The sequence below is a fragment of the Misgurnus anguillicaudatus genome, chromosome 9 (assembly GCF_027580225.2).
Source record: "Misgurnus anguillicaudatus chromosome 9, ASM2758022v2, whole genome shotgun sequence".
NCBI lineage: Eukaryota > Metazoa > Chordata > Actinopteri > Cypriniformes > Cobitidae > Misgurnus > Misgurnus anguillicaudatus.
The window spans coordinates 10,966,531-10,984,327 of NC_073345.2; the positions used below are offsets into that span (position 1 = coordinate 10,966,531).

At 37.8% G+C, this 17,797-nt stretch overlaps 1 protein-coding gene across 1 annotated transcript in view; it reads right to left on the bottom strand.

The window, feature by feature from the left end:
- pof1b (POF1B actin binding protein) overlaps positions 1–16,130 on the bottom strand; it is a 33,661-nt gene extending 17,531 nt beyond the window's left edge. The window contains exons 1-5 of the mRNA XM_055179620.2: positions 15,611–16,130; positions 15,007–15,066; positions 4,014–4,219; positions 1,147–1,180; positions 911–991 (exon numbers count right to left, since the gene is read on the bottom strand). Coding sequence (XP_055035595.2) covers positions 911–991; positions 1,147–1,180; positions 4,014–4,219; positions 15,007–15,066; positions 15,611–16,006 — 777 coding nt within the window. The 5' untranslated portion in view covers positions 16,007–16,130. The remainder of the gene's footprint in view (positions 1–910; positions 992–1,146; positions 1,181–4,013; positions 4,220–15,006; positions 15,067–15,610) is intronic.
- Between the last annotated feature and the right edge of the window lie 1,667 nt (positions 16,131–17,797).

A 17,797-nucleotide genomic window follows, 5' to 3' on the forward strand; every position in this document is an offset into this window, starting at 1 on the left:
CAATCAAAATAAACGGACTTTATCAGAACAGGCCTTAAATAGTATCTAATCCTACTAAGATCATATTAGTACTGGACCACATGTCTGTATTGGCTGCAAAAAATTAATTCCTTACAGATCCTTAAGAATAGCATTCTAAATTTAAAATTGCTGTTTTGAAAATGTAAGTTTTACCTGGCAGCTCATACTGCTTATCAATGTTTTGCAGCATTTCTATAAATGCTCTTTTTTTACTGTATTGAATGGCTTTGCAATGTATCGCGTTACACTGTCAGTTAAGGAACACCGTTTGATACAGTCTCGTTTATACAGGCGCTGCAGCTCCCCCTTGTGTTTTTTAAAGAGATATGCAATCATTACGGTGATCTGAAATCATAGTGATGAGGTCGAACAATCACGATGAGACGATTATTTAATCGTTGTGACAGCCCTAGAGTCAAATAAACTATACTTTGCAAGGCTGTGCGTTCGACCGTGTGCGTATGTTCGCCTACACGTAAAAAACTGGCTATACTCTGGGCTTTATACACAGACATACACCCATTATGTCAGACTTTATGGCTGTATTTGAGTTTTATGCATTAAGTTCCTCTTAAAACTAATCTACTGTACAAATTCTTTCCTACTGTACTTCCCACTGCCCAGCATCATTCGTTCCTAATGCTAAACCACGTCATCTTATTTGTTAAACTTCCTGTAAATGGTGTTGAAGGTTTCCTGTAAATTCCTGTCTGCATTAATCTCACTTCCCCGGTCAAATAAGCAAAATGAGTGTGCTTGCAGTAACATGTGTTCAGGACACTTCATCATCTAAATAATCCGTCTAGAAATCTGTCTGAGGGTGGGGTGTACTGGGAGACGGGTGGGGCTGGGTGGATGTAGATACTGTGACCGTGCCTCTCTTTCTCACCTGCAGCAGGTAGCGGATCTGTTGCTTAGTCAGTTCAGACGCTCCTTTTGGTATAAGCGCCTCTATTTCTTCTTTCTCCACCTGTTTTGCACACAGATACAAACTGATTCAATTGACTGCAAATGTATCTTTAGTAGAATAAAGGAAATACAGGAAATGTGTATGCAGTAATAAAAAACTGAATTATAGAGCTTTCACACGATATTGGAGGAACCGAAGAACACGCCACTCCTTACCTTGTAGTCAATGGTGGGGTCCAAAAGGTGTTTCCTGTAGACACAGAACAATAGAGGTGAAGCGCCTTAAAGCAGAGGCGTCTAAAACTATTACTGTTCTCACAAGGAGTTCTGAGGATCAATTAACACATGAATCACTACAGGCTTTGGACAAGATGTAGTAGTTTCAGGTTTTGGATCACACCAATCATGAATCATTTGAGAAAGTGACTGTATTGTTCTCGGTGCATGTGTTTAGATAGTGGTGTCTGGCAGCTGGAAATGGCGAATAATCTTACATAATAGATCTCAAGCCTTAAGACATCTAATAGGATAACGGGTTGTTTAGTCTTATCTGCAACTCTATTAAGACAACAGTATCAATACAAAGGAAGATGATTTTGTGCCTGTTAACTGCATTGTTTATTAGCATGGGGGGGTGCATTTTTGTGGGATCAATTTTGCGCATCAGGTCATGGCAAAAACGCAGGAAAAAGTATTAACTGTACGCCTTTGCCTTATCTGATTAAAGGCACCTGAATCAACTCTTTGAAATGCTGAAAGTGTGTCAGACTACACCTCATGTCTAGATTGCGTCAGGTTTCTTCACGGATCACATGCTGTATAGAGGAAAGATAGTAGTTTAAGGCAGAGTGCACGATATCCGAAAAACGCCCTGGAAAATAGAGTCGGGCCGACTACCAAAACACCCGATCAGCAGCAAGGGGCGTGTCCACCAACCGACATCCTTGTCTGAGTTGCGTATGTGTGGGGCGGGTCTATCAACAGAAGGTCCCAATTCTATTGGGGTAGGGGCGTGTTTGGCTTTCAGAGATTATGGACCTTGCCTTTAAAAGGGGACATATCATGAAAATCTGACTTTTTTCATGTTTAAGTGGAACAATTTGGTCCCCAGTGCTTCAATCAACCTAGAAAATGTGAAAAAGATCAAACCAGTAACTTAGTTTTGGAAACCACTCTCTGCAAGCATGTGAAAAAATAGGTCAGTGAAATTTGCCTCCCCTTGTGATGTCAGAAGGGGATCTTATTATAATAGTACCGCCCCTGAATCTGCACTATCCAACCACAGCATTGCCATTTAGTAAAGAAAGAGAGAAAAATAATAGACAGCACAACTGAGTTATAATTTCAACAAACGACCATTATGGCGATCAGTGTTTGCATTTCATCCGGCTCATTTGCATTTAAGTAGTCTGGCTCCGCCCTCCTACGTGCTTCCGCTTAATTTTCATTTCGCTTCAGTACAACGTCTGGGACTGCTGTGTAGAGTTTCGTTTTCTCCTGCAAAAATCTGCAGGACCAATCAGCGAACAGAGGGGGGTGGCCAAGAACGATGACGTTGAGGTCGTGCGTCAGTTTGAGTTGTAGTTCAGTAATGGCAGCGGAGAAAGACGTGAGAAAAGCTATTTGTTCCGTTGTTGCAAAACTGCCGAATATACAGAAGTTAAAGTCGGAGAAAGAACCAGGTTTGGTAAGTTTAGTTGGTCTGATCATTCGGACTTGTTGTTTCCGGCCGGTGCGTGACATACATCACGACCAAACGTTAGCTATTGCATATGGCAGATCCTTCCTGAGTGACTCTGGGCAGATCCAATAGTTTTAAACTTCAACAGAGGACCCTCCTTAACGGAAGTAACGCTTTGCAATGGAGCATGGCCAGACTCTCTGTACAAATGAAATGAATGTACAAGAGTCTGGTTGGACCAGGCTAGCATTTAAGGGGACACACCGAAAAATGGCACCTACAAAATGGGCATTTTAACATGTTATAATTATTTGTGGGGTATTTTGAGCTAAAACTTCACATATGTACTCTGGGGAAACCAAAAAGTGAAATGTCCTTTACAATAAGGTTGTATTTATTTATGCATTAGCTAACACGCACTATCAATAAGGAATATAGTTTTTTTTAGCATTTATTAATCTGTATTCATGTTAATTAATGCCAATACATTTGTTCATTTAAACTAACGTTAACAGCTACAACTTTTTACTGTACTGTAGGGGGGAGATTTTTTATGCATTCTGACTTATTAACACCGTTTAAGAGTTGTATTCCTCATGCTAAACATAGTGTTAAATAAGCATTATATAGATAAAGGTGGGGTGCATGATTTCTGAAAGCCAATGTTGATATTTGAAATCACCTTAACAAACACGCCCCTACCCCAATAGAATCTGGACCTTCATTTGATAGACCCGCCCCACACATACGCAACCCAGGCAACGATGTCAGTAGACACTCCCCTTACTGCTGATTGGCTACAAGTGTTTTTGGTACTCGGCCCGACTCCCTTTTCCAAAGTGTTTTTCAAAAATCATGCACCCCGCCTTTAAAGAGTATTAACAGTCTGCAATTCGCTAGGGTTCGTACACGTTTTGGAAAAATTCAAAATGTTTTCGTAAAAGTTATGGAAAAATCCTTGCTTAATTTCTTTTATGGGCAATTTTAGTGCAGGAAGTACAGTGGAAGTCCTTATATGGGTACTTTAAAGCAACACTAAAGAGTTTTTGCTCTTTGCTCCCCCTACAGGTTGGAAGCTGAATAGTCCATTACCACTGTCGTAAATAATTTAGCCTACTGCAGCAATGCTGGCTCTGATTGGATTGTAGGTCTGCCGTTTTTGTAGTTTTCACTCGAACTACAGGACCACGACCCGACGGTTGGAAATTTCTTTAGTGCGGTTTTGGCCGATAAAGGGCTGCAAAGCAAATGTGAAAGTGACATTCACCGTGTTTCGAGTGGATGAACGACTGAAACTTTTTTGGAAACGTTATTTTAAGGTAAAAAAAACTCTTTGGTGTTGCCTTAACACACACTCCAACCAAGAGCTGACACGAAATCAACAAAAAAGAAAAGCATTCACCTTCCACGGATCTTGGACACATGATCGGAGATACAGGTGTGAATGTCAATGTTCTTGCGGTAGACCTCAGCAAGAAGCTCGCCAAAGAAGCGGTTGTCCATCTTTTCCACCTGGTCCACCTCGACGACCTCTGTGTTGATATGAGTGTTCTTCACATTTCTCTCCACGTACTCCTCATGGATGCTGGAGGTCTCCGTTGTCTCTGACTGGAAAGAGGAACACAAAAAGTGCTTGCGTGACTCCATATTATGCCACAAATCTAATTCACAATTCACATTGATTATTTTTGTTTGTTGAATGCAATTTGAGATGAATTTTCACGTTTAGTCAGTTTAGTATAGAACCACAGAGTAAACAAATTAACCACGTGATTATTACCTGCTGTCATTTGACACATGCAAAACATGCGACTCTTGCATAACAGCACACGGAGTGCCCGCATATTAGTTCAAAGATAGAAAGCATTTCACCAGAGGCCTATCATTTCTGTTCTCTCTATTTAAAATTAAAGGTTAAATTTGTGACCATGCGTTAAAATCTAGATAAAGACTGTAATGCGTACTACAGGAAACATGAACCGATCCACACCTTGATGAATAGTAAGATAAACGCCACACCTTCGCATATTAAACCTGATATAATACAACTGACTGACTTCTCTGACAACGCTTTTTTTAAACGGCAAACAAACTACATGTCAGACTCTTTAAGCCATCCTGAATTGGCATTCTGTATAATGACTGAAACAGATTAAAGGGTCAAGCAATTACATTAAGCATTTTAGATATCAAAAGAGAGACATTTTTCTTCATAAGATATATTATTTAAAAAAAAACTTTAAGAATTACAAGAAAATATTTTCCAAAATGCTTATATTCATTTTTTATATTCAGTCTGTTTGGGCCACTGTTAGGAGCCAATATGTGACCCTGTCTCTGTGAATCCAGGCTAAAGTCTCATAATCTTATTATGAGTTTAGGAGCATCAAAGTTTGATTTCAATCACTGATTTCACATTTACTTTAATCTTTGACACCGCTCAGATGCAAAAGCTGCTAAACGCCACCTCCATCCATCACAAATGAGATAATGATATTAACCAAATGCTCTCGGCATGAATTACACGTTCATCAAATAATTTTACTTAACCACTTAATCCTGGCCTTAGGCCATTTAGAAATACTGCTTTGTTGGCAGAATTCATTAAGGGTGGGAGGGGGGGTGTACATCAAGGTGTTTACGCCAGCTTATGTTTTCAATAGGCTTTATGCCCAGCTGCACTACTTCCTGAATTTCAGCCAGCTCCTTGTTTCCTGTCTGCCATTATTGGACAAACTGATTAATCCATTGTTGTTGTGACTACTGAGGTCAGGCACACCTGGATTAATCAGTTTGTCCAATAATGGCAGACAGGAAACAAGGAGCTGGCTGAAGTTCAGGAAGTAGTGCAGCTGGGCATAAAGCCTATTGTTTCCAATGGAAGTGCAACAGCTGTCGTTTTTCTTTCGTGCTAAGTGCCCGTGTTAGGCGTATATTTTGTGGCCAGCACCCAGAGTTGAAAAATGTTCAACTTTGGGTGAAACGCTCAGCTCATCAATGTCACTTCTCATGGGAAAAATATCACACAACAAACCGGAACATCGTTCAACGACTGATAAACAAAGCAGAAGTATCGTAGCAACCAAAGCCCTTATGGTGCGTTCACACCAGACACGAATGAAGCATTAAGCACGAGTGATTAACATGTTAAAACAATGCAAAGACATCCTGCGGCACAATTTGCACGAATGAGGTGACTTTGAACTTTGAAAGTTAAACTTTGGCAGATATTCATGCTGCGTTAACCAATCAGGAGCTTGCACTAGTAGTGACGTGATTACTACTTTTTTTTGTTTATGAAATATTTTCACACATTGTTGTGATTATTTAAATTAAACCTTTTGCAAGGTTTACCTGGCAGTAAAAATGTATACACATAACACATATTTAAAAGTAATTTGATACGGTCTCGTTATACAGGCGCTACAGCTCCCCTTGTGTTTTTTAGAGAGATGTGCGATCATTGCGGTGATCTGAAATCCTTGCGATGAGGTCAAACAATTGCTATATAACGATTATTTAATCATTTCGACAGCCTTAGCTCAGGCAAAAGTACGAAACAAATATGAAGAACAAAATCATCATCACTGTATGTGGACACCCGGAGCTGTACGAAGCGTCTTCATACTTATATAGAAACAGGAATAAAAAGGATCTTGCTTGGAAGAAAGTGCGTCAGGTGGTCGGACAATCTGCTAAGTAAAAAATGCTCTTTACTCAATTTGAGCTATATATAGCTAGCTTGTGTATATATATATATACACAAGCTAGCTAAGCCAGCATACTGAACGTATTCGCGTCTGCATTTCATGCGCGAAGGACGCGAATTTCACGCGCCAATGAAGCAAGTTAACTCAAAATGTTCAAGCCTCCAACTACGTGCGAATAGCACGATTTATGCGCTTCATTCGCATCTAGTGTGAACGCACAGTTAGGTAGCGTGCACACCAAAGCGTTTACGCCGGCAGCGGGCGTATATTTCCAATTGTTCGTCACACTTTTCAAAAAAGCTAGCGAGTTTTGTCCTCTCTGAGGGCTGGGAGATGAAAAACGTACAAATTTGGGTAAAATGCCCAGCTCGTCAATGTCACTCAGCCGTCCAATCACAGTGGAGGAGGGGTGGGACAATATCACAACAACCAACCGCCGCATCGTTTAACAACTGATAAACAAAACAAAAAAGTATCATAGCAACCAAATCGCTCAGATAAATAAAGCTGGCAAGCGCCTATAGTCGGCGTCAGACAGTCTGAGCTTCATATCAAGGTTATATTTTTGTAGAATTTTCTTTACATTATGAAGAATGATTTTATATTGAAAATGTATGTAACTTTAGCTCCGCTTTTACAGACTGTGTCACATACACTCTTTAAAGCTGCAGTGTGTAAATATTAGCGGCATCTAGTGGTGAGGTTACAAATTGCAACCAACTGCTCAGTCCACTGCTCACCCCTTGCTTTTGAAACACATAGAGAAGCTACAGTAGCCGCCACCGGACAAACATGTCATCGTCAGAGACAACTTAGTAAAAAAAGTTTGTCCGTTAAGGGCTTCTGTAGAAATATGGCGGCACAAAATGGCGACTTCCATTAAGGGGACCCTCGGTGTACGTAGATAAAAACGTCTCATTCTAAGGTAATAAAAACATAACGTCTCATTATAAAAAGGTCTTTATACACCCCTGATCATAAAGTTTTGTATATTATATTGCATTTCTGTCAAGAGATTCTTCTAAAAATTACACACTGCACCTTTAAAAAAATTAAAGGTGATTGAAAGGTTCACAGTGATGCCATAGAAAAACCTTTTTTGGTTAGATAAATGTTTTGTTAAAGAACCATTTATTTATACATTTGTATAATCTAAAGAACCTTTTTTCATCCAAAAGATGTTTTGTGAAACAGAAAGGTGTGTCAGATGTTAAAGGTGCTTTAAGAACCATTTAGAGAGAAAATGTTCTTCTATGGCATCGTGAAGCACCTTCATTTTTAAGAGTGCTTTTTTTCTAAACTGCAAATATTTTTTTTTATATGTGACTTTAAGCGTGTAAAATTATAGACTGTCTGGAGTTGTAGTGTGAAAGCAGTTTTAATAGCAATAAAAATAATTAATGGTTATCACATTGGCTGAACTGTCTGTAATGGTGCGTCCCTAAGTAACAGTGTTTATCTAACGCTTCGATTTGATTGATGGCATTGCATTCTAGCATTGTTTTTCTAAGGTTTCAAACTGATTGATGGCGCTGCATTGAAGCAAGACAACAGTTTTGTAAGTCGTGCGCTGAAGTTTCAGAGCTGGAGGTGTGTTGGAGCAGTCAGACTGGATTCCAATGATATGTGAGAGCCAATCAGACAAGGAGGGTTGCTGCAAGGTGGTTTCATCCAGATTTAAACCGGAGGACAAGACCAGAGCTTTGGTTTAAATATGAGTAACGCCCACATCACTATAAATCATTAACGTAACTTGAAAAGTTTTATCCGTCTAATCTTTAAGCTTTCGCATTTGACAGAGGCTTTATCCAAAGCGACTTACAATGCATTCAAGTTATACATGTTTTATGTGTTTACTGGGCATTAAGCCCACAACCTTTAATTAATGATCGTAATAAAAAGATATTCTCAACAGGTTTTAATTAGATAAACCTCAATGTCACAGCTGAGGAGTCTTTAAAAGGCTATAAATTCTTATGAATGCCGGATCTTTGTTGGCAAAACACTAGATGGCCCCTAGGGTGTAACACACGAACCATAAACTTTACAAAAAATAAACAACTACCAAAATGTACATTTGGGTCAATGATGTGATGTTAATTATTTCCATATGGTTAAATTTAATGTAAAAGGGTTAAAATTTCAAAATGCTTGCATACATTCTCTTTTTTGAGGACCAAGTCTAAAATTTCTGGTTTTATTTCATTTTGAACGAATATTTGGGGGATAATTCCAAAAATGTGGTGTAACTGGTGTCAATTGGTGTAACTAGTATTTTTTTTTAAATATAAATATATTCATTAAAAAAAAGTTTTTTTTACACCATTTGTCAAAGATTACTTAGAAAAAAAAGCAGTTTTCAGCATATGTTCAGACAAATATTAAAAAACGTATTAACATTTAGTAATAATTGATAAAATGTTATTGTGTGTGATATTTTAAAATGTTTTTTTTTTTTTTTTGATGATGACGATTACGCTTACATGCCATCAAGGTGTTAAAATATTTAATATTTCTCATTCTTTGCCGCAATTGGCGGTTACACCATTTGACATTTTTAGGTTCATTCAGTCTTATCTTTCATAAAAATGGTGCAAATGTAATTTTTATTGCATAAAACCAACATAAATACACTATGTGCATTGAAATAAACCTGATGCGTGCTTTTAAAACAAGTTTAAAAAAAAAAGATTTTTGAATTTCTCATCTTGTAAAACCGTTTTTGTCAATGACCAATTTGCCAAATTGTTTTATCCAATGCAACTTACAGCATGGGGCCTCAATATGACTTAAAATTATTTAAATAAACCTCACAAAACAAGCATTAAAATAAGATATTTCTTATTGTTTGGTTATTTTTGTAACAAACATGCACTGTCTGTTTTTTACGCGAATGTACGTGCACGGTCGAATGCACAGCCTTGCAAATTATACTTTATTTCACTCGTACGTGTACACAGACGTTCAATGCATATGCATTGACAAAATGCAATGCATCTCCTGGGCAACATACTACATTTTCCTGTAGGCACATATGAGTACAATGTACGCAGGGTTTCAAAAATCTGGCGGTGCGCATACAGTACACCCACACTCTTCGTATGACGAAAATTGTGTCACAAGCACTGTACCCTTGCGTACACATAAAAAAATGGACTATACTTCGGCCTTTATAGTACACAAGCTGTATTCGTTTGCATGATGTTTACATTGGTAGAAATTAGGGCTTTCAAAAGATTATTCACAATTAATCGCATACAAGATAAAAGTTTGTGTTTTCATAATATATTTGTGTGTAATTATTATGTACATATAAATACAATACATGTAAGATTTGTTTTTTTATGTATTTTTTTTACATTTATATATAATATAAAAAATATGAATATATATATTGTGTGTATTTAAATATACTAAATAATTACACACAGCACACACATATATTATGCAAAAACAACTTTTATTTTGAATTCACGATTCACGATTAATCTTTTGACAGCCCTAGTAGAATTAGGCTGTTACGAGTTCAGCTACAGTAAGCGGTTTATCATTGCATGGGCTTGTTCGGTCCCATGCATCTAGCGAAAAATTTTAAAATGTGCAAGCCAGTAAAGGTTTTATGAGAAGGAAAAACCTGCCCAGGAGTTTGCAGGTGTCAGCAGATGATTTCGTGTGTTCAGAGAGCACTTCCACAAAAACAAGTGTTTTTTAAGGTGTGACAGACCTTGAGAACATTCCACACATTCTGTGGCAGAACGAACACCAATGACAGTGTGAACTGGGTGTGTGGACTTCAAACTGAAACCGGTTTGAAGTTGCAACAACAAAGGACAGAAGCGAATGTTTCTCATATTACCAAACTAGCTATTTTTTCCCAGCTGGCCTTTTTTTTTACAATCAACATTGCACGAATGTAGTTTTGCATGACTATCTGGGTGTGTTTATGTGAGATCAGGCAGATAAGAAATCATTCATGTACATTAGCTGTACTTTGGACACTGGTGACTTTTGTCTGACAAGTCACGGCATGCAGTGCATACGGCAAGCAGAGGCAAATTAAAGCTAAGCACTTTTAGTTTGACTGGCAGCACACAAGGTCATGTCACAAAATTTTAATTAAAAGTCAACTAAATGTGCACTCATGCATCTATCTATCTATCTATCTATCTATCTATCTATCTATCTATCTATCTATCTATCTATCTATCTATCTATCTATCTATCTATCTATCTATCTATCTATCTATCTATCTATCTATCTATCTATCTATCTATCTATCTATCGTGAAATATTAGGAACTGTGTCTTTAAGCCATCACTCTGAAACACCAACAAACTGAATACAAAGCCGAGCAACCATCTGCCCTTTTTAAAAGGGAATCCCGAGATTTATGTGAAGACATTGTATTAAGATATTCATCCAGTGAACCTTTGGGATGTCCTTTCTGTGCTAGTGCTTGCTTGCTTGGTTCACAATACCTCACTGTCTGCGAAAATAGGTCAATGTGTGAGCCAAAAGCTTCTCTGTAAGAACAGCAGGTCATTACTCTGCCCTACAGTGAAAGGTTTTCTGGCTACTGGTAGCTGGTGAAAAGGATTACAAAAGAAAGTGAGAGATTTAACAACTGAAGGAATGAAGGGGCTGAGGATTTTTGTTTTTAATCCTGAAACACTCTTTAATCAGACGCCAACTCTCATATAGTCATTGTTGGTAAACATTATAATTTCAAGCCATTCATTTGGGTCATGGGATGTATTGTTAATTTTTTTTGTTTTTTCATAAACTATACAGAAACAGGGACTAATCATATATAGCTGGTTGTACAAACAACTATAAATATGGAGTATACACAGACAAAAGTTGGGTTATTTTCAACTCAACACTGGTTCAAAAAGGGACCAACCCAACGTAGTGGGTTGTAATTCAACCTACACTCTAAAAAATTTGCTGTAATTTTGCAGCTGGTTGCCAGTAACTTACTGTAGAAGATAAAGTCAAAAAATGTTTCATGTTCATTTAACTTTGAACAAAATGTTGCCAGTAAATAACATAAATGTAAAATCTACAGTAAGTTACTGGCAGCTAGTTGCCAGTAATACCCCTTAATACTGTACTTTCTACAGACATTTTTTACAGTGTATGCTGGGTTGTTTCAACCCAAAATGCTGGGTTGTTTTAACCCATTGTTGGGTCAAATATAGATTATCTGGGTTACTTTTAATTGACACTTCACATTTTTTGAAAATATGCTAATTTTTACCGTTTTGGAATCCATTCAGCTGATCTCCGGGTCTGGCTGTACGCCTTTAAGCATAGCTTAGTATAATCCATTGAATTTGATATTACGCACCACCCGAGATTGTTTCCTTGTTTTTTTATGTAAACCTTGCGCATGAAGACCGCTGGAAAACAGACCAATCTCATCATAACACAGACTCTGACGTTACAGTAGGTATGTACGCCCCCAATTACACAATAAATTAATTACAATGTTGTTATCACTGTAAAAAAAAATCCGTAGAAATTACAGTGTTATTGCAGCTGGGTTGCCGGTAATTTACCGTAGATTTAAATGTATGTTATTTACTGGCAACATTTTGTTAAAAGTTAAATAAACATTAAACATTGACAAGTCTTTGTCTTTACAGAGTTAAACTAAAATAACAACATCAGGCAAAACATTCTGGGAAACAAAATCTGAAGCAAAAACACAAAAAGGTTGATGATGATTTCTGGTTCCCAGAATGCTTTGCATGAGCCTGTTGTTGTATGGTTTTATTCTGTAAAGATAAAGACTTGTTGATGTTTAGAATTTATTTAGCTTTGAAAGAACTCTTGCCAGTAAATAACATAAATTTAAATCTACGGTAAATTACCGACAACCCAGCTGCAATTTCTACGATTTTTTTGTACAGTGTACAATGTTAAAAACAAAGTTGTGACTGCTGAGTTAGTGGCGCTATATGCTAGTTAATGCTATATGCTCAGCAGAGCTCAACATTATAATTCACGACGGTTCCAAATTAGGTAATAATAGACCATTTCAGTCTGAGGGCAAATTTTACACTGTAAAAAAATTCAGTAGAAATTACAATGTTATTGCAGGTGGGTTGCCAGTAATTTACCGTAGATTTAAATGTATGTTATTTACTGGCAAGAGTTTGTTCAAAGTTAAATACATTTTAAATATTAGCAAGTCTTTATCTTTACAGAATAAAACTATACAATAACAGCCCCACGCAAAGCATTCTGGGAACCAGAAATCATCATCAACCTTTTTAAGTTTTTTTGCTTCAGATTTTGTTTCCCAGAATGTTTTGCTTGATGCTGTTTTTTTAGTTTTACTCTGTAAAGACAAAGACTTGTAAATGTTTAATGTTCATTTAACTTTGAACAAAATTTTGCCAGTAAATAACTAATTTAAATCTACGGTAAGTTACCGGCAACCCAGCTGCAATTTCTACGAATTTTTTTTTTACAGTGTAGGGTTGTAAATGGACATGTAAAACAGTCTCTGAATAATTTTTGCACTTAATAAAGTCAGAGAACAATTTACCTATTGTATTAATGCATTCTTTGGCACCTTTAGGGTGCATTTTAATGATGCATCCTATTATAATTCAGAAATTACGCTATATTCAACAAACCCTGGTCTCCCTTATGTGTTTCAATAACACAGAACTGCTTAAACTCACACGCATATTTGACACTGTTTTGATAAATATCTCTACAATGTCTCAAGTGCCTGTCAACCACAGTGTCAAAGTTAAACCTGAGGTAAATTTAGATCATGAGTCTAAGATCCACATGTCTATTTACATTTATTATCTAAGCATGTAACAGGATATACTAATGAGTATGTATACTGTACTGTACTGTACTGTACAATGCACTGCTGTTGTGCTTTACTCACTGAAGCGTAATTAGATCAGTAAGTGATAACAACTAAGATTAAATGTCTATATAAGATTATTGCTCATAAACAAGGACACAGAATTTATTGATAATTGATTAAATAGTGAGATTCAGTGCTAACATACATTTAAATTCTGTACTTTATGAAATTCTGTCTGTGCTTGCCAATACTTCACATTATTTGCTTTACATACATAACATACATAAATTATTCTCATTTTCCACATTATCCCATCCTTACTTTCATAATACACCTCAAAAAGGCCCATTAAATTCGTACTTTCTGCTTTATACGTCTATCCATTTTTAAACCCGAATGCATGCTGCAGCTAGATTCTGGCATCCATCATACATTTTGGCATTAACATATCTCAGTTACCGCAGCTCGATGACATCATAATGACATCACATCAACGTTTAACAATGTAATTACACCTATCGCAAACCACTCTAGATCGTGTCCTCCCAGCTCCAGTCGCAGCATGCCCACAAACACAGCCCTTCAATGACAACGGTCTCCAAATTTCTGCTTGCCTTTTCAAACTTGAGGAGAGGCCGTATCAAAGTCTGATGACTCACGTTACACCTCCATGCATTAAACCCAGAGAAAACTGGCAGTGCCTGTATCATCTTAAAACTAAAAGAAAGCTTAATTTGGAAAATCGATCTATAGATCATTACATAGTTCAATCCCGGACACGGTTTAGATTAATCCAGGACTAGGCCTTAGTTATATTATATAGGAGTTTTTACAAACATTCATTACAAAAAAGCATCTTGAGACAACAGCACTGATAAGCTCTGTTCGTGGAAAATTGGCCCTCAGAGTTTAACGCATTTACAAAATAAACAGAAGACTAGTTTGCAAATAAAGACGCAGAGGTACCAAGCAAGTCTTTTTGATTCAAAATCTTTTTTCAAGACTGTAACCAAGACAGACATTAACATATAGACAGATCCTTTATCCAAAGTGACTTGCAGTGCATTCAAGACACATTTATCAATTCATGTGTTGCCTGGGAATCAAACCCTTGACATTGGCATTGCTTACAACATACTTTACAAGTACCCTGTTGTGCTCAGAAACCGCAATAATGTAGTTATCTAATACTTGTTAGGTAATACACAAAAACAAGCACTTCCAATGTACACCAGCCTAACCACCTGTTAACAAGAAAGTTAACAGTTGCGATCAAGCGTGTCGATTTGGTTTAAGAAGTGTCAACTGTATGTTTTCATTATTCACTGTAGCTAGTTTTGATTATTGGGGGGAGTTATGTCATCACCAGAAACTACACCCCGGTTGACATTTAAGGGCACTCCCTCCAACACTTCTTTTTTTACAATATTATTGCAACTATTGCCAGGCCAAATCAAAATGGGCGTGAACACGCAATCTCCTCTGGGAATTACTGAGTCCATTTTTCTGTTAGACACACCCTAAACCCTGCAGGTACTTCACTTTCACTCAGATTCATAAATTACTGTAACGTTCGCGTATGCGGACTCACACATTAACCCTTGGCTTATGTTAAAAGCTCATGAGCTCATTTCAGAAGCATGACAACGGTTCATAAATTTAACACTCAGATAAAAAATGCTTGTGGTCTTTCAGAGTATTCCTTATGAAGTCAAACATAGATTTGGGTGTGTATGCTTGTTGTCCCGTGTTAACCCTATACATGCATGCAACGGTATTCAGCTTTAAATGTTGCTGTGTGAGTCAGTCTGTGCAAATCGGCCTGTGTGTGCATTTTAGACGGCGTTACCTCTAAGGGTTCGGGGCTCTTGACCGGGCTGGAGACAGATGAAGATTGTCCATTTATTGACTGAATTGAGAAAGGGGAACACAAAATAATCAGCAATAACAAACGTAATGTAACCAACCATAAATAAAAATAAAAAATTGTAAACTTTTAATATATCGAATATTTGGCATTTCTCACAACATAGAAACATAACAGGCCTTTTATTTTGATGAAAATATTTCACATATAAGCCTAGTCATATATTATATATAATGTACCTTAATAAGTAAATGCATATTAAATAATTACCTATTAAGTGTTTATTTATGTTTGTCATTTATTACAAAATCTTGCATAAAGTGGGGCATAATTTACATTACATTGGTAATCTTATTGTGCAAAACAAATGAATTAGATGAATAGCGAATAACAAACTGCCATTATTACAATGTTATTGCTGTAGTATTTATTTATATATTTTATACAAAACAAATATTACGAAGGGAAACGTGTAAAGGATTTGCTTTGTAATAAAATGTAAACATAAAGTTTACAACAAAATCGTAGATGAAACATAATAACACGTAAAAAGTGTTATTCCACACAATTGCAAATAAATACTCACTTCTTGTCTGTAGATGTCAGTCTCGACGGTCACCGGCTGCACGCTTTGTACGTACGCGATGCGCGGCGCCTGACTCACGAGCATGACAGACTCCTGGCGCTGCTGTACGGGCACCAGGTAACGCGTGCCCCCGTACATCATGGTCCCGTCCATCCCGCTGTTTATGTACTGGATCGGCTGGAGTTGACCTCCGGCAATGTTTACCGTTCGGTAAGTCGTCGTGCCATCGTTTATCCCGACCGGCTGCATCTGACCTCCGCTAATATTTACCGTTCGGTAAGTCGTAGTGCCATCGTTTATACCGACCGGAGAAGTCGGGATAAAAGTTGGTGACGTCGGTTCCGCGACGGTGACCCTTTTGAGAGTAGTTACGGTTTGGCTGTAGGGAAGAGTCATTTTTGCGGTAGACAACTAAAGAGTAACTAACATGGGTATAGAAATAGACGTGAAGTTAGCAGAGGTGTTATTTCAACGTGCGCACCGAAACCGAACTCCTGAAGTCTCTCACAGAGGAGGTGTGTAAAACACGAAGAGGCGGTCTTCACTAAAGACACTCCTCTCTTGGATCAAATGTCTCACGGGAAGTCACAGGAGATGAACGGAGTGGTTTTCAACCGTGGCTGTGTCTTAAATTGTAGTGAGTAACCTACATAAACAGCAACCTACATAGACAGCATTTCAGGGAAGCGTACCCAAATCGTATTGAATATTGATAATTTTCGTAATTGAAAAATACTTATTGTAGTTTTTGTTTCACTTTTATTTTTCAGTGTGTGCACTTACAGTGTACATTATTAACAAAATACTGGTACTTACTAGTAGTGCCACCTTGATTACTATATTATAACAGTGTCCCCTTTTCAAAAATGCCATTACAATAAAAAAAAGAGCAAAATTTTGTTGTTGGTGCACTGTAAAACAGGCAGTTCTTATTTTTAAGTTTAATCAAATTGATTGTGCAAGTAATTTTAAATTACACTATTAATTTGTATCTACACTAAGTCTGGATAAAAGTTGTGTTGTATTGGCCTATTGTATTGTATAAAAGTTGTACACTCACCTAAAGGATTATTAGGAACACCATACTAATACTGTGTTTGACCCCCTTTCGCCTTCAGAACTGCCTTAATTCTACGTGGCATTGATTTAACAAGGTGCTGAAAGCATTCTTTAGAAATGTTGGGTATATTAATAGGATAGCATCTTGCAGTTGATGGAGATTTGTGGGATGCACATCCAGGGCAAGAAGCTCCCGTTCCACCACATCCCAAAGATGCTCTATTGGGTTGAGATCTGGTGACTGTGGGGGCCATTTTAGTACAATGAACTCATTGTCATGTTCAGGCAACCAATTTGAAATGATTCGAGCTTTGTGACATGGTGCATTATCCTGCTGGAAGTAGCCATCAGAGGATGGGTACATGGTGGCCATAAAGGGATGGATATGGTCAGAAACAATGCTCAGGTAGGCCGTGGCATTTAATCAATGCCCAATTGGCACTAAGGGGCCTAAAGTGTGCCAAGAAAACATCCCCTACACCACCACCAGCAGCCTGCACAGTGGTAACAAGGCATGATGGATCAATGTTCTCATTCTGTTTACGCCAAATTCTGACTCTACCATCTGAATGTCTCAACAGAAATCGAGACTCATCAGACCAGGCAACATTTTTTCAGTCTTCAACTGTCCAATTTTGGTGAGCTCGTGCAAATTGTAGCCTCTTTTTCCTATTTGTAGTGGAGATGAGTGGTACCCGGTGGGGTCTTCTGCTGTTGGAGCCCATCCGCCTCAAGGTTGTGCGCGTTGTGGCTTCACAAATGCTTTGCTTCATACTTTGGTTGTAACGAGTGGTTATTTCAGTCAAAGTTGCTCTTCTATCAGCTTGAATCAGTCGGCTCAATCTCCTCTGACCTCTACAATCAACATGGCATTTTTGCCCACAGGACTGCCACATACTGGATGTTTTTCCCTTTTCACAGCATTCTTTGTAAACCCTAGAAATGGTTGTGCGTGAAAATCCCAGTAACTGAGCAGACTGTGAAATACTCAGACCGGCCAGTCTGGCACCAACAACCATGCCACGCTCAAAATTGCTTAAATCGCCTTTCTTTCCCATTCTGACATTCAGTTTGGAGTTCAGGAGATTGACCAGGACCACACCCCTAAATCATTGAAGCAACAGCCAT